Genomic DNA, 23,905 nt, shown 5'->3' on the forward strand with positions numbered 1-23,905 from the left:
TGACTCATGCAACCACAGCTGTAAACTTATTTAAATCTTTAGATTGAATATACGGACGTTGCGACGTTTAAACCAGCTTTACATTCACAAAACATTTCAGCAGGTCATTATACCCTCTGGGGCTATGGACTAGCATTAAAAAGTTAAAATGCCTTGGCTTGTAACTACATAAAAATTTGATTAAACCTAAAAATTCCTGGCTGTCCCAAACAGCCCCTTAACAACAACAGGCTATTGGCATCATTATAATATGTAGAAAATTAGTCACAGCAGCAAATATATTGGCTTGTTAAACAGTACACATTATGATTTTCTTCAGTAGTAATAACGAGAGTAAACTTAAACAACAATCCTCTTAAACACCTCTGCATCAGCAAATGCAGTTTCTGCCTGTCCCAATTAATATTTTGCTAAGAATTTATTACCCAGCAGAAAATCATTTGACATTGCAACAATTCAATTTCATGCTTCACATACAAATACTTACCTAGGGTTTTTTTCCCCCATTACTAACACATCACTTACTCTTCCAAATCTCACAGTGTAAATTAAAATCAAAAGCTCTGCGTTCATGCTTTAAACCTATAATGTTAAGTCAGAAGCAGGCTGGAAAACTGGTCTGCAGAGATTTGAATCCAAAAACTCTAGTCTTTTCCACCACACACACAAAAGGTCTACAAATCTACTTTCCTACAATAAGGGAAGAATTGTCTTTATGCACGTTTGAAACTCTTCAGAAATGAACGGGAATTAGCCCACATCAGTGCATAAGAAAAGGGTTTGGCTATTGTCCAAAAACAACATGTCCAAGAATATTTTACTGCAGTATTTGTAGTATATGAAACAAACCTGCTCCAAAAATAAATCAAGCTTTGAGTTGATGGCACTGCACATAAATACCACATGTAAAATAACAATGATCTCCCATGGAAATGTTTACCATTAATATTTACTTGTGTCCTCTATTTCTGAAGGTAATAACGAACTTTGTTCAGCAGTCTCCTCTGTGTAATCATACATATCTAAGTAGTGGAGTGTTAACTGTATATAGGATTATTTGTTCTTTATAATGGCTCATATAGCAACTATTCCCACACAATATAACCAGGTGAACAATAAACCACCGCAGAAACAGATGCTCTCTTGCTTCTGTTTTAGCTTAGATAAAGTCTTTGAATGGTGTTTAAATTAAAACAAAACAAAAAACAAAGTTGATATGACATGTGAAGAAGGGAAAGAGATGAGTTACAAATGTTATTGAAAACACTTCTAAAATTGACTCCAGGAAATATTTCCTGGCTCCTTTTCTTACAGGAGAAAAATGTATTGGTGACTAATTGATTATAGAATACATATTAATTAGAAAATGGATTGGTTTGAGATAAAGTATTGTGGTGCTCAAGTAAAGAAGCCTGAGTAGTTGAAATGCCAAAAAAGCAGAATGAGCAAATCTGGAATTATTGGTAACAAGAGGAATGCTGAAAATACAAAGCACAAACAGAAAGTAAAAGCTGTTTTGGTGTGGGATTTCTTTTGTTAATTATGGTCCTGCTCCTGCAAACACTAGTGTTCGAAGGACCAGGGCATCTGTGCATAGATAACCAGAAAGATATGTTGGTGTCCCCTGTCCTAAAGTAATTTAATCACTAACTACTGTATATTTTACAGTAAGGAAGGTTTGCTTTGCCAAAAAAACCTGTATATTATACCAATACACAAGTTTATACTGAGTTCCTTATTTTTTGATGGGAGGAGGAAGGAAGGAGAGAAGACAGCCAGCATAATAAAACAAATTCCCATCTGAACTTATGGAACTATTGCACTTTTAGTGTTTTTAAAAAAGTATGCTGTCTTTCTTGTCTCCTTATAATACAAAAAAACTCCAAAAATATGGTCTATAAAATCCATCAGTACACATAAGCTGTTTATTTCCTCATAAACATGGAGGCTAGTGAAATTACTACTTCTTGACTAACGACACCACACAATTTTTTTTCCAGTTATTAAACCCTATATTTTGTTAATGTCACAATGTGAAGAAAATGGATTTATTACTGATATTTATTTTTGCTGTTTCTGGTATAACCGAATATCAGCTAAGTATAATTTTTACTGCATATTAGGGTGGATAAAATGCCTCTTTTGTTTCTATTAATATGGTAGAGTGTATGAGTATGATTATAAACTAATACCAGAATAATAAAACAAACTGAGATTATACATCAGGTTATTTTACTAGTCAGATAAATTAGACACGTTCATCATCTCTTTAATAGTATGAACTTCGTAGTTTGTGCATTTGATGCACTTTTCAACTGACAGGATTGTAATTGTTCTGTACTTTGCTAAACACATTTTTTTCAATAGTACACTTAATAAAAGGTGCTGGACTGACTGCTTTGGAGAGTGAATCTGATACTGGAGAAATTCTCCAGTCCATCTTGCATTCCTGACCTCCATTTTGAATAAGCAAGAGTCACTATTGGAAGCTGCAGGTCACATGATATTTCTGAACATGTGCAGTACAAATGTAGGGGGAAAGGTCAAAAGTAAGGGAAAGGTCAGATGAGGTAATCATAACTGGGGTAAACAATGGCAGTGAGCATGCGTGGAATGTTGGCATGTGTTCAAGAATGTGAGGTAATGTTTGGTACTGAGCATGTGCAGAAAAGATCTGATGATGTCATGCATCTAGAAAGTTCTGACAGGACACTATAAAAGGCAGTGTGTCAGTGGGCAGCCAGGCAGTTAGGAGCGGAGCAGCTGAAGGAGTAGGAACTGAAGAGAGCAAAGCAGAGAACAGCAGCAGACCTGAAGAATCAGCAGTGGCAGCAGCTGCCGAAGTCAGCAGAGTAAGCTTGCCAGTTATAATTAGAGTACAGTATAGAAAAACATAGTATAATGTTAGTGTGCAAGTGTGGGTTAATAAAGATATATGTATGAGTGTTGATAGTGAAAGAAATGTATAAGATTTGAAGCGTATAGAAATTGCTGTCAGCAGCCTGTGACAGATTGGCCATCTGTGACAGGGTGCAACCACTAAGAACCATTTCAACTGTTTTATTGCGGCTGGGGTGCTCTTTAACTTGTTAAAGGGATTAGAGTTTTTAGATTACTACTGTATTAGCCCTGGTCTACACTAGGAGTTGAGGTGGAATTTTGCAGCATTAAATCGATTTAATCCTGAACCCGTCCACATGACGAAGCCCTTTTTTTTGACTTAAAGGGCTCTTAAAATCGATTTCCTTACTCCACCCCCGACAAGGGGATTAGCGCTGAAATCGGCCTTGCCGGGTCGAATTTAGGGTGCAATTCGGGTACAGTGGATGCAATTAGACGGTATTGGCCTCCGGGAGCTATCCCAGAGTGCTCCATTGTGATCGCTCTGGACAGCACTCTCAACTCAGATGCACTGGCCAGGTAGACAGGAAAAGGCCTGCAAACTTTTGAATTTCCATTTCCTGTTTGGCCAGTGTGGCAAGCTGCACGTGAGCGCAGAGGTCATCAGCAGAGGTGACCATGCAGAGCTCATCAGCAGAGGTGACTACGATGGAGTCCCAGAAGTGCAAAAGAGCTCCAGCATGGACCGAACAGGAGGTACAGGATCTGATCGCTGTATGGGGAGAAGAATCCGTGCTATCAGAACTACGTTCCAGTTTTCGAAATGCCAAAACATTTGTCAAAATCTCACAGGGCATGAAGGACAGAGGCCATAACAGGTACCCGAGAGGCAAGCCTACCAGAAAAACAGAGAGGCAAACGGCTGCTCCACGTCAGAGCCCCAAACATGCTGCTTCTATGATGCTTCCATTTTAGGGGGTTCAGCCACCACTACCCCAGCTGTGTTGTTTGACTCCTTCAATAGAGATGGAGGCAACACAGAAGCAGGTTTTGGGGATGAGGAAGATGATGATGATGAGGTTGTAGATAGCTCACAGCAAGCAAATGGAGAAACCGATTTTCCTGACAGCCAGGAACTGTTTCTCACCCTGGACCTGGAGCCAGTACCCCCCAAACCCACCCAAGGCTGCCTCCTGGACCCGCCAGGTGGAGAAGGGACCTCTGGTGAGTGTACCTTTTAAAATAGTATACATGGTTTAAAAGCAAGCATGTTTAATGATTAATTTGCCCTGGCATTCGCGGCTCTCCTGGATGTACTCCCAAAGCCTTTGCAAAAGGTTTCTGAGGAGGGCAGCCTTATTCCGTCCACCATGGAAGGACACTTTACCACTCCAGGCCAGTAGCACATACTTGAGAATCATTGTAGAACAAAGCATTGCAGTGTATGTTTGCTGGTGTTCAAACATCCGTTCTTTATCTCTTTGTGTTATCCTCAGGAGAGCGATATCATTCATGGTCACCTGGTTGAAATAGGGTGCTTTTCTTAAGGGGACATTCAGAGGTGCCTGTTCCTGCTGGGCTGTTTGCCTATGGCTGAACAGAAATGTTTCCCACTGTTAGCCACGGGGAGGCAAAATGCAACCTTGTAATGAAAGCACATGCGCTATGTATGTAATGTTAACAGCAAGGTGAAAAGAGTGTACCAATTGTTCTATAAAACGTGTCTTTTTAAATACCACTGTCCCTTTTTTTTCCTCCACCAGCTGCATGTGTTTCAAGGATTACAGGATCTTCTCCTTCCCAGAGGCTAGTGAAGATTAGAAGGCGAAAAAAAAAAAACACTCTCGCAATGAAATGTTCTCTGAGCTCATGCTGGCCTCCCACACTGACAGAGCACAGATAAATGCGTGGAGGCAGACAGTGTCAGAGTGCAGGAAAGCACAAAATGACCAGGAGGAGAAGTGGCAGGCTGAAGAGAGGGCTGAAGCTGAAAGGTGGCGGCAGCGTGATGAGAGGAAGCAGGATTCAGTGCTGAGGCTGCTGGAGGATCAAACTAATATGCTCCCGCATATGACTGAGCTGCAGGAAAGGCAGCTGGAGCACAGACCGCTGCTACAGCTCCTGTGTAACCAACCACCCTCCTCCCCAAGTTCCATAGCCTCCTCACCCAGATGCCCAAGAACGCAGTAGGGGGGCCTCCGGCCACCCAGCCACTCCACCCCAGAGGATTGCCCAAGCAACAGAAGGCTGGCATTCAATAAGTTTTAAAGTTTTAAACTTTTAAAGTGCTGTGTGGCCTTGTCCTTCCCTCCTCCAACACTCCTCCTGGTGCTTCTCTCCTCCACCACCCCTCCCGGGCTACCTTGGCAGTTATCCTCCTATTTGTGTGATGAATTAATAAAGAATACATGAATGTGAAGTAACAATGACTTTACTGCCTCTGCAAGCGGTGATCGAAGGGAGGAGGGGAGGGTGGTTAGCTTACCGTGAAGTAGAGTGAATCAAGGGGCGGGGGTTTTCATCAAGGAGAAACAAACAGAACTTTCACACCGTAGCCTGGCCAGTCATAAAACTGGTTTTCAAAGCTTCTCTGATGCACACCGCACCCTCCTGTGCTCTTCTAACTGCCCTGATGTCTGGCTGCACGTAACCAGCGGCCAGGCGATTTGCATCAACCTCCCACCCCGCCATAAATATCTCCCCCTTACTCTCACAGATATTGTGGAGCGCACAGCAAGTAGTAATAACAGTGGGAATATTGGGTTCGCTGAGGTCTAACCAAGTCAGTAAATTGTGCCAGCGCACTTTTAAATGTCCAAATGCACATTTTACCACCATTCTGCACTTGCTCAGCCTGTAGTTGAACAGCTCCTGACTAATGTCCAGGCTGCCTGTGTATGGTTTCATGAGCCATGGCATTAAGGGGTAGGCTGGGTCCTCAAGGATAACTATAGGCATTTCAACATCCCCAACGGTTATTTTCTGGTCTGGGAAGAAAGTCCCTTCCTGCAGCTTTTGAAACAGACCAGAGTTCCTGAAGATGCAAGCGTCATGTACCTTTCCCGGCCATCCCACGTTGATGTTGGTGAAACGTCCCTTGTGATCCACCCGTGCTTGCAGCACTATTGAAAAGTACCCCGTGTGGTTTATGTACTCACCATCTTGGGGCTCTGGTGCCAAGATATGGATATGGTTCCGTCTATAAGGGAATTAGGGAATCCCATTGCAGCAAAGCCATCCACTATGACCTGCACATTTCCCAGGGTCACTACCCTGATATCAGCAGATCTTTGATTGTGTTGGCTACTTGCATCACAGCAGCCCCCACAGTAGATTTGCCCACTCCAAATTGATTCCCAACTGACCGGTAGCTGTCTGGCGTTGCAAGCTTCCACGGGGCTATTGCCATTCACTTCTCAACTGTGAGGACTGATCTCATCTTGGTATTCATGCGCTTTAGGGCAGGGGAAAGCAAGTCAAAGTTCCATTGAAGTGCCCTTACGCATGCGAAAGTTTCGCAGCCACTGGGAATCGTCCCAGACCTGCAACACTATGTGGTCCCTCCAGTCTGTGCTTGTTTCTCGGGCCCAGAATCGGCATTCCAGCGCATGAACCTGCTGCATTAGCACCATGATGCCCACATTGCCAAGGCCCGTGCTTTGAGAGAAGTCTGTGTCCATGTCCTCATCACTGCACTGACGTCGCCTACTCACCCGGTTTCTCTTTGCCAGGTTCTGGTGCTGCATATACTGCTGGATAATGTGCGTGGTGTTTAATGTGCTCCTAATTGCCAAAGTGATCTGAGCGGGCTCCATACTTGCCGTGGTATGGCATCTGAACAGAAAAAAAGGCGCGGAACAATTGTCTGCCGTTGCTCTGATGGAGGAAGGGGCGACTGACGACAAGGCTTACAGGGTTGGCTTACAGGGAATTAAAATCAACAAAGGGGGTGGCTTTACATCAAGGAGAAACAAAAACAACTGTCATACAGAATGGCCCCCTCAAGGATTGAACTCAAACCCCTGGGTTTAGCAGGCCAATGCTCAACCCACTAAGCTATCCCTCCCTCTGGTATTTCAGGCAGGACTGAATCTCCATTAAAGTTTTCAAGGTGCCCCTTACAGATCTCACCAAAACGATTGTCGGCCGTTGATTTCACGGAGGGAGCAAGGGAGGGATGGGGGAGCAAATGAATACAAAACAAATCTGGTCTATTTCTTGTTTAGATCCACTCCATCTATCTTTTACAGTCCTACTGCACCATCTGGCAGCAGACAGTGCAGTAGGACTGCAAGCCATCCACATCTCCTGGCTGTTTGGCAGAAGATGGTGCAATAGGACTGCTAGCCATCCTCATCCCCTGCCTGCTCACCATAAGATGGTTCAATAGGATTGCCTGCAGGACTAAAGAGAATGACCTGTTCAAGTCACTCCTAATTTAGTCCCCGCACCCATGTCTGCCCAGGCGCTACTGACTGACCTTACCGAGGCGGCCAGGAGCACCTCGGACACAATGACGATGATTTTCAGGCCTATTACACCATCTGCTGCCAGGAGACATACGGTGACAGTGAGCTGAGCGGACTCCATGCTTGCCGTGGTATGGCGTCTGCACAGGTAACTCAGGAAAAAAGGCATGAAACGATTGTCTGCCTTTGCTTTCACGGAGGGAGGGAGGGAGGGAGGGCCTGATGACATGTACCCAGAACCACCCGCGACAATGTTTTTTGCCCCCTCAGGCATTGGGATCTCAACCCAGAATTCCAATGGGCAGTGGAGACTGCGGGAACTGTGGGACTACTCACAGTGCAACACTACGGAAGTAGACGCTAGCCTCGATACTGTGGAAGCAGTCTGCCGAGTTAATGCATTTAATGCACTTAGAGCATTTTGTGTGGGGACACACAATCGACTATATAAAAAGGATTTCTAAATAACCGACTTCTATAAATTCGACCTAATTTCATAGTGTAGACATACCGTTAGAGATTATTGCTTATACTAATGCAAAAATGCCTTGTTTTGAAAAAAAAAATACTGTTTCTGTCAATCATTTATTGGAAGGCTGTATCCATGTCCACCAGGTATTTCCTTAGCTATCCTGGAGACCCATACTTTAGGAAAACAGATTGGTTAATAAGTGTGTTGTTTTTAGAAAATCCTTAGTAAACACAGGAGGGGGCAATAGGTGAGCTATTCTGGGGGTACTCTACATCTGTTTTCGGGGTACTATACCCTTTATTCATCCGCATAACAGGAACAGCAGGAGCACTGGCATATATCCCAAACATTTTTGCTCACGTGCTTCAGCCATCACCTGGTGGGACCTCTTGGGGTTTGTCTACACAGCTAAAAAATACCCACAGCAATGAGTCTCAAAGGCCAGGTTTACAGACTGGGCCTCATGCTACGGTGCTAAGAATAGCTGTTTAGATATTTGGGTTTGGGCTGGAGCTTGAGTTCTAAAACCACTCTTTTGGACTTCACAGCCTGCACCCAAATGCTTACATAGCTATTTTTAATGCTACAACACAAGCCCAAGTCTGTGGATCTAGGCTCCGAGACTTGCTGCCTCAGGTATTTGTTTTGCCATTTAAACATACCCCTAGAGTCAGCAGGGATTCCAATTTCCATGCCCATTCAATACATGGCCTCTTAAATATGGCTGCCAGCAAGGCTGTCAAAAATTCCATTTCCCATTGTAAGTTTTGTGATGTGGACTCTTGTTCTGAAGGAAATGAGCTGAGACTACTAATTCATTTCTCTTAGATCAAACAACAGCACAGTAACAACTTTCAATAACTATTGATCTCTTCTGGACTCCTACTAGAGACTCAGAAATGAAAGAGTTTGTTTTTTCTTATCAGTCCCTTGAACCATCAAACTCCCCCTATATCCAGCACATTTATGCGAAAACAGAATGTATTCCATGAATTTAGACACTACGAAAATTAAAATAAAATTATTTCCAACAAAAGCCCTAGTGATGATACAGTACAGGGCCGGGCAAACTTTTTGGCTTGAGGGTTGCATCGAGTTTCTGAAATTGTATGGAGGACTGGTTAGGGGAGGCTGTGTCTCCCCAGACAGCAAGGCATGGTCTGGCCCCTGCCCTCTATCTGATCCCCCCGCTTCTCGCCCCTTGACGGCCCCCCCAGGACCCCTGCCCATCCAACCCCTCCGCTCTCGGTCTCCTGACCGCCCCTGGACCCCCCACCCTAACTGCCCCCTGCCGCCCCATCCAATCCCCTCCCTCCTTCCTGAGTGCCCCCCCGGGACCCCTGCCCCATCCACACCCTCCACCACCCCATCAAACCCCTCCTCTCCTTCCTGACTGCCCCCCCTGGGACCCCTGCCCCCATTCAACCCCTATCCACGCCCCTGAACACCCCATGAACTCCCCTGCCCTCTAGCTATCTAACTCCCCCCTGCTCTCATACCACGCTGCCTGGAGCACGGGTAAGCTGGCAGGGTGGCTTCACCAGGACAGGCAGCCGCGCCGTGCAGCAGAGAACTTGGTCAGGCTGGGTTCTGCAGCCCTGCTGCCCAGAATATTGCACTGTGCGGCAGCGTGGCTACGGGGGAGGGGCTGGGGCGAGCCTCCTGGGCCAGGAGCTCAGGGGCTGGTCAGGACGGTCCTGTGGGTCGTAGTTTGCCCACTTCTGATGTAGTAAATGGCATGAGAATATGTCCAACTAGAAACAACTGAAAAAAGTTACCCATTACATGTCAACCTGACACCAGATGTTATGAAACATTTTCCTTAACATAACAAACTGGTAGCTTTTCATGTAATAATGCAGAACATACCTATGTTGCAGGAAGCCAATAAAAGGTGAAACTCCAGTACCTGGACCCACCATCATAAAAGGGATAGATGGATCTGAAGGTAAGTGGAAAGTGTTGATTGGACGAGCAAAAATAGAGACCTAAAATGAAATTAAATACAATTACATGTGTGAGAATATATATATATATATATATATATATATATGTGTGTGTGTACGCGTGTGTGTGTTCCCACACGCATGCACATGCGTACACAGAACAAATTAATGAATTATATTTGAATGACTGTAGTCTGCTTAAACTTCCCAGCTTACTGAAGTCATGTAAATATTTGAGGCCAAATTTCAAATAGGTCTCTGAAAACATAGATGCCAAATTTGCAGTCTATCTGCATGTCCAAAAGTGGGTAAATGCACACAGAAACATGGGTTTCTGAATATGAAAACTGATACAATCTCAAATTTAGGAGAGGCATTTTTAGAGGTTCTTGAAATGTTGATCTGTAGTACTCTGAGGAAACAAGGCTTTCTTGATGCTAATCTTAAACTGTTTCTTTCCTTCCACCTGTGACCCCTGCTTCCATCATCACTTATTATTATGGAAAAAAAAGAGTCAAATGTGAGTTTCTCTGGAACTGCAAGACTGACTCCCTGTGAGAGTGGGGGAGAGAGAGAGACTTTTTTTTTCTCAACAAAAATTGAACCATCTGTTGAACATTAAATATTCTCTATATTGGTCTGTTTGTGCCATCTTAATTGAAAATAATAATTACCCAGCTAGAAACAAAAAGTAACAGGGTTCCCCTCTCCAGAGGTTTAAAATATTGTAAAATTTCCCTACCCCCAATTTAAGAGAACATTTTCAAAGGGACGGTTGGAAGAAGAGATTCACAGATCTAAGGCCAGAAGGGATTGCTGTGGTTATCTAATCTGATCTCCTGTATACCACAGCCCATAGAGCTTCCCTGAAAAAATTCCGAGAGCACAGCTTTTGGAAAAACATCCAATGTTGATTGAAAAATTGTCAGTGAGAGAATCTACCACAAGAAGCCAGATTTGAAATGGGACCTTTAGATCTTCACCCCAATGCTCGCCCAATTGAACTAGTTCAGCAAAAAAAAAAAAAGATAAAATTAGACATCTGCCTTAGAAGAGGCTCTTTTCTCAATCACTGTGGACAGCACCACCATCCTTCTTGCAACAGGACAATAGTCTGGGAATTATCTTTGACTCAGCCTTCTCTGTAGACCTACACATCCAGGCCGTGTCTAAATCTTGCTGCTGCGTCTTTCAAAACACCTTCAAGATCCAGACTTCCTTCTGCCCACACAGATAAAACTTATCCAGGCACTCCAAAATCTCACATATTGCAACACCTTCCTCTCTGATTTTGACAAATGCTTGCCCCCTTAAATCCATTGAAAATGCCGCAAGTATCTTCTTGGATCATCCTTCTAACCACATTACCCTCCCCTGCATCCCTCTATTAGTTCCACCTGTTTAGCTGCATCAAACACAAGCTTCTTGTCTTTTTCTTTACAGGCCAATCATGTCAACCCCCATGTCTGCTCTGCCAGAGATGTCAGCATTCATTGTCCATCACTGCAGTTTTTCCTCAGGCACCTCTGTGATTTCTTAAATGCCACCCCTTTTGCATAGGAGAAGCTACACTGTGATGATTTGCTTTTGTGGGGAACATTGCCTGGTCAGGGCTTAGACCTTTCAACATGCGGGGTGGAGGGCAGGTTGGTAGGGGAGCCAGGGACCTCCCACTCCACTGGGTTCTGGCTTAGGGCCCTGTGAGGGCTATTAAAGGCCTAATATTCAGGCCTAGGCTGCCCTCCCTGGACCACTTCCTACCACTCCGCTATTGTCCGAAGTTTCCAGTCTGTGGCAAGGAGGTGTAAAGGGAGGGGGTCAGGTCACCACTAAATGCCTCCTTGTGGCCATGCTTGGTGTGGCAGCTCTCTCTCTCTCTTTCAGGGCAGCAGCTGCCTCCTCCTGTGACTTGACCCTCTGGCCAGGTCAATTTCCAATCTCTCCCCTGTCCTGGTAGTCCACAAACAACCCAAGGGGAATTAACACAAACAAACAATGAGAGAGAGAAGGAAATGCTTCCCTCTCAAGGTGCATCTGAAGCAGGTTCTCTCTTCCCTCAGGGAGGAACCTTCTGGCAGTTGTTGCTGGGAGAGATCCTGCCTTCCCTCAGCCCTTTCCTCAGGAGCTACAAGTTGCAGGTCTGCTCCCTTCCCCGGTTTGCCCACAAATGAGCTGTTCTTCTCCCTTTTAACACCATCTCTAGTGTGTGCATCTTTTGCAGGTATGGCAGGGTGGGACTGGCTGAGCTCAGAACAGATCCTTAACTCTTGTTGCCCAGTATGGGGTTTGAATATCCCATCACATATACATAAAAATCATCACAAAGCCACTACATTATCCTTCTTCAAATCAGTCCTTCAACTTCACCTAACTGTGATGTCCACAAAATATGTGACAATGTGCTAGGCAGCTGGTGAACTGCGACTGCTGTTTGTTATACTGCAAATAATCATCTTTGTTCCAATTTTCTCTAAGAAGGTTCGTGGCGACTAGACATCTAACATAGTGAATACCAGTGAAAATGAGGTAGGATCAGAGTCTAAAATAGGGAAAAAACAAGTCAAAAATTACTTGGATAAGTTAGATGTCTTCAAATCAACAGGGCCTGATGAAATGCATCCTAAAATACTCAAAGAGCTGACTGAGGAGATATCTGAGCCATTAGCAATTATCTTTGAAAAGTTATGGAAGACGGGAGACATTCCAGAAGACTGGAAAAGGGCAAATATAGTTGCCCATCTATAAAAAGGGAAATAAGGACAACCCAGGAATTACAGACCAATCAGATTAATTTCTGTACCCGGAAAGATAATGGAGCAAATAATTAAGCAATCAATTTGCAAACACCTAGAACAGTAGTCCCCAACCTTTCTGTGGGAATAGCATATTGTTATTCCCAGAAGACTGTGACGGGCATCGGACACCCCGTTGCTGAAATGCTGCTGAGAAGTGGCAGCAGGAAGAAGTGTCGCCGCTGAAAGGCAGCCGAGAAATGCAATGCTTCTCGGCAGCATTTTGGTGGGCGGTTCTCTGGCGGTCGTGCTCAGCGGAGGCATTTCGGCGGCGGGGTGTCCTATGGGCCCACAAAAATGCCCCAGCGGGCGCCATGGCACCCGTGGGAACCACGTTGGGAACCCCTGACCTAGAAGATAATAAGGTGATAAATAACAGTCAGTATGGATCTGTCAAGAACAAATAGTGTCAAACTAACCTGATAGCTTTCTTTGACAGGATAACAAGCCTTGTAGATAGGGAGGAAGTGGTAGATGTGGTATATCTTGACTTTAGTAAGGCTTTTGATACTGTCTATATGTACTTCTCATAAACAAACTAGATGGAGCTACTATAAGGTGGGTGCACAATTGATTGGAAAATCATTCCCAGAGAGTAGTTATCAGTGGTTTAAAGTCATGCTGGAAGGGCATAACAAGTGGAGTCCCGCTGGGATTGGTTCTGGGTCTGGTTCTGTTCAATATCTTCATTAGTGATTTAGATAATGGCATACAGAATACACTTATAAAGTTTGCGGACTATACCAAGCTGGGAGGGGTTGCAAATGCTTTGGAGGATAGGATTAAAATTCAAAATGGTTTGGATAAATAGGAAAAATGGTCTGAAGTAAATAGGATGAAATTCAATAGGGACAAATGCAAAGTACTCCACTTAGGAAGGAACAATCAATTGCAGACATATGAAATGGGAAATGACTGCCTAAGAAGGAGTACTGCGGAAAGGGATCTGGGGATCATAGTGGATCACAAGCTAAATATGAGTCAACAGTGTAACGCTATTGCAAAAAAAGCAAACATTCTGGGAGTGTAGTAAGCAAGACACAACAAGTAATTCTTCCACTCTACTCTGCGCTGATTAGGCCTCAACTGGAGTATTGTGTCCAGTTCTGGGTGCCACTTTTCGGGAAAGATGTGGACAAATTGGAGAAAATCCAGTGAAGAGCAACAAAAATGATTAAAGGTCTAGAAAACATGACCTATGAGGAAAGAGTTACAAAATTGGGTTTGTTTAGTCTGGAGAAGAGAAGAGAGAGGGAAGAGAGAGAGAGGGGGACATAACAGTTTTTAAGTACATAAAAGATTGTTACAAGGAGGAGGGAGAAAAATTGTTCTTCTTAAACTCTGAGGATAGGACAAGAAGCAAGAGACTTAAATTGCAGCAAGGGCGATTTAGGTTGGACATTAGGAAAAACTTCCTAATTGTCAGAGTGGTTAAGCACTGGAATAAATTGCCTAGGGAGGTTGTGTAATCTCCATCATTGGGGATTTTTAAGAGCAGGTTGGACAAACACTTGTCAGGGATGGTCTAGATAATACTTAGTCCTGCCTTGAGTGCAGGGGACTGGATTAGATGACCTCTGAAGGTCCCTCCCAGCTTTCTGATTCTATGATCTTACTGCTATGTTGTGCTCCCCCAATCCTCTTGTTGCATCCATTTGTTGCCTCCTGTCTTATACTTCAAATTGTGAATTCTTCTGGGCAGTGGTCATCTTTTTGCTGTGCGTGTATGATGACTAGTGGACTGCAGCCCTAATCCCAAATTGGGGCCTTTAGCCCTTACCACAATACATATAAACAACAATAATGGAGACTCAACCTACTCCACTGAAGTCAATGGCAAATGACAAATTTATTTTTGTGAATTAATTCAATGGAGCAAGATTAGGTCCTTAGTTAAGGGAGACCCCAATTTTATTTATTTATAAAGTTTAAGGGGAGAAATGTTAGAATAAAATTTAAGAAATTCTGCTCTACCAAGTAAAACAAGTTTTTTTAAAAAAAAAAAACAAAACAAAACCCCAACAACTCAGTTCTTGTTGTTTAATCCTCTGTGTGAAGCTACCTTTTATCATTTCTCTAAAAATATTAGAGCCCTACGTTTCTTTTTGCTATTTAACAATAAGAAATTAGTGCAATTCCTGCAGGGGAAGCTGATGTTTGTATTTATATAACCATAGTGCATTCCACAATATTTGAGTTAGTGGTTTACTTTTGCCATTATGTATTCCAATACTGTGTGTGGTTCTGATTTTTTTTAATATTGCTTCTGAAAATGGTACATGTATATCTATTTTTAAAAGAGTTTGTAATTAATCTAGTATATTTCTGCTCAACATCAGCCTCATTCATTTTGTATTGGTATTCTACATATTTTGCAATCAATATGTACAGCTGCACATTTGTCTATGTTGAACTTTAGCTTACACAGCAGATAAAAACACCTTACAATTTTGTTCAGCCCACTGTAGTAATTAACCTTTCATTCTTCTCCCCCACCCCCACCACATGTTTAGGTCCCTTTCCGATGTCCCAGTAGTAACTTAAAACGTGATAATATATATTAAATCAAATATGTTTGTAAAAGCTGGGATAAACTACATCATATGCACACTGAGTCAATTTCCCTTGAAAATAATTTAAAAAAAATTAAGATAATTTGTAAGACAGATCTTGCTCTAGTAAATTTGACAAATTACCTCCGACTATGGATATCTTGGAATTGGACTCCCTCTTTTAATCAAATAGATGGTGATCTAAACTTTTTGGTGTCAGTTGCTCTTCCTTTTTGGCATGCTGCTTATACAGTATCCTGCCAGATTTCTGACATTTCACTTATTTCTAATGAGCCTGAGACCATGATGAATATACATGATGGCAAGCAATTCTCTGACAAAAAATACCCTATAAATCCCTTCTCATAAGGCAATAAATAATATAAACATAAGGCGTTGTAAAAAGGTGTCATCTTCCAATAGTTCCCTGACCTTAGATATACACCAGAAATCTCTCAATCTTCTATGGTTGTTACAGAAACTTTTCCAATATACAGGTTTCAGAGTAGCAGCCATGTTAGTCTGTATTCGCAAAAAGAAAAGGAGTACTTGTGGCACCTTAAAGACTAACAAATTTATTTGAGCATAAGCTTTCGTGAGCTACAGCTCACTTCATAGGATGCATTCAGTGGAAAAAAAAATAGCAATATAGTAACTTTCAGTAACCTGACCTGTTACAAAACCTCACAAGAGATGGGAAAATCATGAGGTTCACCACTGAGAGAGAAAAAGAGCATCCCCCTGGCAACACTTACAGCCCCCAACAGCACTCTAACATGGGTTACAACATACTACGCGACTAAGGCCCTATGTAAACCATGATTTCATAGACGGCAAAGAAATCGTGATGTTAGCTCAACACCACATTTTTTTCAATATTCTTAATCAAAACGAAAATGTGTACAAATTATTTCATACAAAAATCACTATAGCAAACTGCACAGTTCAGATGTTACGTCTCCATGTGTACTATTTTCCTGCATGCACAGAATAGTGTGCTGCAAAGTAATCACATCATCAATGTGACTGAATACAATCTAGCTGGGAAACACTGTAAACTACAAACAAGAAAATGGATGCCTCTTAAAAAATACAAGGTTAAAAAGGTGTCTGCAGCAGATGAAGCAGTATCCACCATGAGTTTTACTCCATGATTGAGATAAGCTCTTCTGTACCTCCTGAAATGTTACTACTACACTACCAAAAAAGTTCAAAACAGTTAACTGGTTTTAGGTGCTTATCAAAAGAGAAAGGTGGAAACTGAGAGCGGTATAGCAACTCTTTTACTTGTGAAGAAATAAAAGCTAGTGACTTCCTTGTTTCAAAATTCCACTGAAAACTGTAAGGCATGCAATTCCGCGTAAATATTGACCAGACAGACACATTTGTTTGCCCAAATATCTCTCTTCAAAAACTGGACAACCAAAGGCTATGGGAATTTTTCAGAAAGAATGTAGTAAATGGTGAAGTGATTCCTTCATCAACCCAGCTGAGATATGAATATTTACCTAAAATTGACAAGTGTCAGAAGAAGGAGATTATGGAATTTGTAAAGAAGTCTGGATGGCTGTCCGTGATCACTGACAAACTAACTGATGCCCAAGATGAGTATCTGTTACATAATTTTGTTTTGCAAGTCCTAAATGGTGAAGACAGACAATCTAACTTGGAACTGAAAGTTGTCCTTGCTGATACAATTTACCTATATGTGGTTATTTACAACACCATTGCACACGCTACTGTAAAGTGTTGAATACCTTTGGGGTGGATTTTGATTATATTAGTTCATCTATCTATGACAACACACCCTACATCAAAGCTTACAATCAAATGCTTTGGGATTACTACTTAACTCAGTTCAACATACCTGTAGTGCTCACATAGTAGCCCTTGATAATGAGATCTGAAGGACCAATTTCCCAAAGGTTGACAAGCTAACAGAAAGAGTCAAAAAAGTTTGTAAATATCATCCGAGCAGAAAATTACATTTTAAAGAAAATCTGCAAAGGGTAGGCTGTGGGTTCGAATCTTCCTGTGAAACTGCCCCCTAAAGCAGTTAAGACAAGATAGGAAGCTTGTATGCTGCTACTGATTACCATACACAGTACATTACTTTTTACTTGAGTTTGGTGGAAGAGGAGATGAAAGTTACAAACACAAAGTGTTAAGGAGCTGAAACATCTGTTGCACGGTTCAGAAATTTTACAGCTACAACTCAATTTCATCTACACATAAGCAGGGGGAATTGGTAATGCTATTGTGGGGAACTTTCCCAGCTTATACACTACCTCTGTGAAGTGGGCTAGTGAAAGGATCCGAGTCCTCGCTCCCACTTCCTTTACCCATAGGCCTTCCTGACCTCAAGGGCTCCTCTTCCACTCTCATGCATGGCAGAGTCCTCGTAACCCAAACAAGGCTGGACCCAGGATTCCTTGGGGGCTCGATCCCCAACATTGTTTTGGTCACTTAGGGAAGGGGCTAGGGTGTCCCCACTCTGGGATGTGCTCTCTGCACTGGATGCTTCCCTGACCCACTGATCATTACATACAGTTCAAAGCAAATACAATTGATTTGAACAGCAATCAATTAAAAAAAAAAAAAGGAAAATATGGGAAAGGTTAAAGGAAAACACATAACCCTGCTCTGTGGCATGGGGACATCACAACCAGCATCTCTGGAATGTAAGGGAAGTTCAGTCTGTTCCTCACAAGCCCCAGGCCTCCTTCTCAGGCCCTTGGTGTGCTGCAGGGATGCTGCGGGTCGGACACTTGCTCTGGAAGTGGCCACATGCTCTTAAGCTCTAGGTGGCAGGACCCTTCTTCCCAGAATTGCTTCTGCCCCATTGGGGTTACAATCCCCATTCAAGTCTGGCCGGCCAGGCGTCTTGGCTTGGCCGGCTGCTCAGGGTCCTCCTTGCTCTCCCCGGCTGCTCACCACACACGGCACTGGACTGCCTCAGATCCAGCTCCACTCTACCTCAGTTCCATTACTGCTGCTCTGCCTCCAGCTCACTGGGCTGCTTCTCTGGCCCTTCTGGCTCTGGTTGCTGCAGCTCTCCTCCTAGCACAGGTCTGCCCTGTGGGTTGCTTCGGTAACTCTCCTCCCAGCACAGGTCTGCTCTGTTGGCTGCTTTTCTGGTCCTTCTGGATCTGACCCAGCTCTGCTCCCCAGCTCAGCTCGGGCCCCGGCTTTCTCCTTAGCTCAGCCCCACTCTGTCTGACCCAAGCAATTCCAGCTCATACTGTGGACAGAACCCCCCCCGGCCTCCTGACTCTCTAATTAGCCTGCCTGCCCTGTCAATCAGGCTGACCTGGAGCATTGGCCTCTCCCCATTGATCCTGGGGACTGTCAGTCTCATGGTCCTGATTTCCCATTGGCCCTTCCCCTTACTTTTGGTACTGGGGGCTAGCCAATAAAAAAAACAACAACCCCCCCAAACAAAAAAAAAACACAACAACAAAAAAACCAACCAAACAAACCACTGAGTTTTAGTAAGGGGACAACAGTCCCCTTACATTAAGGTATGGCAAAGAGCTTGCTGATTTGATCAAATGGTTTGAAAGCTGCGAGATGTGCATGAATCAAGTATACAATAAAGTTGTTGACTTAATTAACAACTTACTGAGCATTTAAAAGTGAGCAAGACAGTGGTGATGCAGGGATTCAAAGCCAATATATTAAAACTTTTACTGAAGTTGCAGATAAGATTACAAACTACAAGCTCCCTAAGTGCATGGAAAGAAAACCCTATTTCACACAGCCAGCATGCCAGTTCCTTAAAGCAGTAAGGGTCTTTTATATCTTGCAAGTACATACTTTAAAAATGGATACCATCCCACTGGATTTCTTAAATCATTTCAACAGGAGCTGCAAAACTGAATTAAAAGGCTACTGGTTTTATGCAAAGGAATGCAGCAATGACTACCTTTTGGAGGTCTACAGAACCATGTCTTTCCAACATTTCAAAATTTGCCAAGCAATATTTATTTGGAGTCCCTAGCTCTGTGGATGCCAAACAAAGTGTTTCAGCAGATGGGTGCTTCCTACTAAGCAGAGGCAATCCATCAAAAAGGAACCACTCCATAAACTGATACTTAACTTTAATTAAAAAAAAAATAGAAATAATTGAATATTTAGTTGACTGTATATATGTTTGCTTACTGTTAATTTTAGTTGTAAAATTAATTCCATGCATACTCCATGAAATTCAATATTTTGCCCTTTACATTATGATGAATTTTTTAAACAAAACAAAACAAAATTTTCACAGGGCACTATATATGACCTTCTTAGAAGTGCGTTGGGGCCAGATTGGGAGTCTAGTCTTTTAAAGAGATGGAACCTTACCGAATCAGCCTTTCCACTGGTTGACACACAAACCAACCTTTCCACTATTTCAACACTACACAAACATCCCTTCTACAGCATTTTTCAACAGTGTGGGAGCACTGCTCACACTTTCCCCTCCCAGCACACACATTGCAGCTCTGCCTCTGATCAAAAATCTTGACTCTGACTGAAGCACACAGACAGAGCAGGGAGCTGAGCACTCTCTCCCCAATGCATAGGGGCAGAATAAAGTGCCATAACCCAAGAGAGAGCTGGAGAGAAAATCAGGCAAGAGAGAAAAAAGACGTTCCTTTCTATGAAGTAGTGTCATAAATCTACCTTTTCAGTGGCTGTTCAAGGATATGAATCTTTTTCTAAAGGAAGTCATTTCAAGGAGAAAATGGCAAGAGTGAAATATTTTTTTGAAAAGCAAAATAGGTTACCTGATCTCTATAATTAGTTTTTCACTTTGTTACATGACTGCTATATGTATACACTCATAGTCATACTTTGTGTGGTAGGATCGAACCATGTGCAATCATTGAAAAGGGGGAGGGAATAGCAAGGATACTGTCAATACTGCAGTGTTACAATCTTTACCCATTGGCTGATCAAATATTCATCTACCTGAGCAGGAAGACTCAGAAAGGGAGAGAAATGGTTTTACCAGAAATACTGAAACTGCCCTCTGATTGGCTAACTGTAAGCCAGCTGACCCTTTTACAGGGTTATAAAAGACCGAGGCAGCTGTGAAGGAGGTTGTCACACAAAAAAAAGCTCATGGACCAAGGTCCTGATCCTGATACCAGACTCCACTTTTCAGTGTCAAAAGTAGATAGAAGCTGGCCAAAAGAAGCCTGAGCTAACATTACTCATGCACTAAATTCTTTGCTGACAAAAGTCAATGGAACTGAACCTATTTAAACCAAGAGAATTTCAGTAAATGAGCCCTCATAGTGGGTTAATTTCCTTTTAAATATGCACATGTAACTCCCACTAAAATTACTGCAAGTTACATGTGCATTTCAAGGTGAGGATTAGATATGAGGTATGAGCTGCAAATGAAGATCTGCTTCCAAACTCCTCCAGAGTTTGGAGGGGCATTTAAACCGGGTTTTGGATTCTGGCCCATCATTAGTAAGTTTAAATCCCTCCATGAATTCACTCCAACACAATGGTTACATATACTTTGCCAGGATATGCTATTCATGGATAAAATTAACAAAAAGATTTTAAACAGAAAATCCCATTGGAGATATACCACACTGCAGATATAAAGGGATCACAAAGGGAAGGAGAAACTTGTAACTAGGGGTGGAATTGCACAAATGGAGAAACATATTGCTAGTATCAGAATATCTGAGCTGCAGATCAAAGAAATAAGGAAAATTGTTTTTTCCAGGAATACACATTCTAATTGTATCACACTAAAACCACAAGAATTTAGACCTTGTTTTGGTACCTTTACAGCTGACAATTTTTCTTCCTTTGTGCGTAGAGAGTTTTTATGTGGCTGAAGCATTGGTGTAACTAACTCAGCGAGCCAACCTGTACACACTCCTTTTTGTGAAACCAGTCGAGATGGGGAGGATGGAAACTCCACAACATTAAAAACAAACTGCAGTTTTCCTGGTTGAAATAAATTGGAGCTGCAATGACACAAATGATTGAACAATCAAAATACTATCTGAGAAGGAATTAGTACAGTAGCTTCATTTTGGGCCTAATCCAAATCTCATTGAAGTCAGAGTCTATCCCTTGACTTCATGGGGTGGGGTTGTACAGGGCTGGATTGGCAGGTGCTTGGACAATACCATATGAATGACTCACAGAATTCGAACAGAACTCTTCTGAATGTATCAGATTCATATGCATGAGAGTTTTATTTTGTGAAAGCACTGGTAAAATGTTAACAGCCACTCAAAGAATATTACTTTATTTATATGCAACACAACATTTGTGTGTGTTTTCAATTAGAACATTTTTATAACACTTTCTATTAAATTAAAAAATGAACTTAGATTCTTTTCTACCCAGGTTTTATTTTTCCTTTCTTCCACCCTATTTCTTCTCCTCCATCTATTGTCTCCATCTTTTTCTAGTTCCCCTCATTCTAGATTTTATTTAATATTTAATATTGTTCCCTTTCTTTTCCTCTCTCTCTCCATTCCCTTCCTATCTTCCCACTCATCCTTCTTTAATCTATTTGCAGCTCTCCATTCTTTTTTTAACCAATTTCATCACTTTCCTTCAATTCCTTCCTCCTTCTCATCGTCAGTCTCCCCCTCTTCCATTCCCACTCACTCCCACTCTATAACTCTTCCCCTTGCAATCTTCTCACCCATAAATTAGCTTCCTAATGTCTTTCTCAGACAACTCAACCTGGCCTGCTGGGGAAGGCTGCTAGGCAGGTGCATTCCAGAGACTGCCATGCCTTCAATACTTGTCCCTGTTAAAGGGCTGTTGGGGGTCTCTTCCTTCTCCTCTTTCTGCCTCACAGGATTTGAGGATGGAGAGCCAAGCTGCAGTGATCTTCTGTATCTCTTCCCAAAGGCAAAGGCTGGGAGCTACCTGGCTGAGTTAGTTCAGCAGCACTAGTAAATGGGAGCAGTTAGTTACTCCCCTCAGTCTGCCTGATCTCATAGTAAAGCAGTTCCAGGACCGACAGCTGAGCAGCGAGACAGCCCTGCTGCTTATGGAAGATATCAGTCCACTAGGCAAATGCCTCATGGCCCAGTCTAGGCCTGAGATTATTTACTTGCCTGCTCTGTGTAACTAAAGCCATACTGTACACTTGTGCTGGAAGTATTCCGAATAAATCAAGGACATTTTCATGCGTTTAGTCTTGCCTCAAGATTTCTAAAAATAAATAAATAAAATAAAATAAAAAAAATAGTTCCACTGTGAGGGACTTCTGTAGAAGTAGTTACCTATGTCCTGGAATCATTTTTAGCCACAGGGGATTGCGTGTGTATGTACAAACTCAAACAGGTAAAGCTGATTTCCACACTGACCGCAGGATCAAAGTTCTCTTAAACAAAACTAAATTGCCATATAACCCAGTTTGCTCTCTGTAATGCTGTAACAAGGTATCCTTTTGTGAGGAAAAACCATGCCTAAATTACAAACAAGATATAAATCTAAATATATATGTACCTTGAAGCTGAATAGGACCTGGCTTGCAGTTTAGGAAGATGTTCTGAAACAAATAATAAAAAAACCCATTGGTTATCACTGTTGCATCAAAAATCATAAGCAAATTTCCTTATGCCTTACTAATAACACTGTGGAAGAATTTTAAATATATTATTTTTTTCCATTCGTAATGATTGTTTACTTTTTGCATTCCACAGAATTTGACAGGGAAAACCAACAAGTGAATCTTGACTCACTCACTAGTTTCCTGGTCTGACTATTATAGCTTTGTCCCCAAAAACAAACTGCATGGGATTAACAGATGTGCACAATGAAACATGATTTCTGATTGGTGCTGTCTGTGAGTACACATTAACACAAAACACAAGAAAATATAAACCTAAATAAGGGAGGTTTTGATTACTCTTTCAGTATAGCGGAGAGATTTACATATTTATTTCAAAGGTAGGGTGGCTCAATGGATGCGCCTTATGTCTGCCATATTAGATATCTGGGTTTCATTACAGCTCTATTTAAAGAACGGGTCTCAAACTCAATTTACCTTAGGGCCAGTGTCAATCCTCAAATCCTCCCAGTGGGCCAATAATGTCATTGAAGATGATGTTCAGAAAATATGTTATTAATTTGAAAAATATTGAATATTGAGTACCAGATACTAATACCATATGGGCTCCATTTAAGGAGGCCAGCAACAACCAGTGCCACAGAGTCCTTTCATGAAAGGGAGGGGAGGAAGAGAAATACAACCACTGAGCTCCCCTTCCACGAAGGGAGGGCAGAAATATCATTGCAGAGGGATCATGGTGGGATGTACAGAACTGCTGCTATGAACCAGAAAACTCCCATGAATTCTGCAGCTTTCATTTGCATTAATTCCTTACAACGCACAATATTTCAGATAATCAGATGCTCCAGGGCCATCCAATAAATGAAAGCTCCAGAGTGCAGGAAATTCAAGGCTGTGTGAGGAGAACACAAACTAGATGTATCTTTTATTATTCATTCAAATATAAATACCTGCAAATAGCAAATATACAAAGCAAACTTTAGTAGAGTATTTGAACCAGAGAGTTTAAGGAAATCTACCGTATTATTTCTTATGAAAATTATTTTTATAAAAGGTATTTTTGGTTTGTTTAACAGTTATATGGGATATAGGGAAAAACAGAGTACCAAAAGAACAAGAGGAGGCAAAAACCCCAAGTATTGGGAAATGGGCCCTTGAAAATGTTAGCCTTTTTTTTAAAGCTGCTTTACAAATAAAGGCCCTGATCCTGGAAACACTTATGCCAGTGCTTATCAATATGCACAGGAGCAGCGTAAAGTCAACAGGACTACTCACCTGCAT

The 23,905-nt window shown here is 42.2% G+C and overlaps 1 protein-coding gene across 1 annotated transcript in view; it reads right to left on the bottom strand.

Annotated features, from left to right (window-relative positions):
* Positions 1 to 23,905, bottom strand: part of MTRR (5-methyltetrahydrofolate-homocysteine methyltransferase reductase) — a 118,100-nt gene that overhangs the window by 16,328 nt on the left and 77,867 nt on the right. The window contains exons 11-14 of the mRNA XM_043507118.1: positions 22,798 to 22,895; positions 22,558 to 22,635; positions 20,864 to 21,050; positions 9,652 to 9,770 (exon numbers count right to left, since the gene is read on the bottom strand). Coding sequence (XP_043363053.1) covers positions 9,652 to 9,770; positions 20,864 to 21,050; positions 22,558 to 22,635; positions 22,798 to 22,895 — 482 coding nt within the window. The remainder of the gene's footprint in view (positions 1 to 9,651; positions 9,771 to 20,863; positions 21,051 to 22,557; positions 22,636 to 22,797; positions 22,896 to 23,905) is intronic.

This window comes from Dermochelys coriacea, chromosome 2 (assembly GCF_009764565.3).
Source record: "Dermochelys coriacea isolate rDerCor1 chromosome 2, rDerCor1.pri.v4, whole genome shotgun sequence".
Classification (NCBI taxonomy): domain Eukaryota; kingdom Metazoa; phylum Chordata; order Testudines; family Dermochelyidae; genus Dermochelys; species Dermochelys coriacea.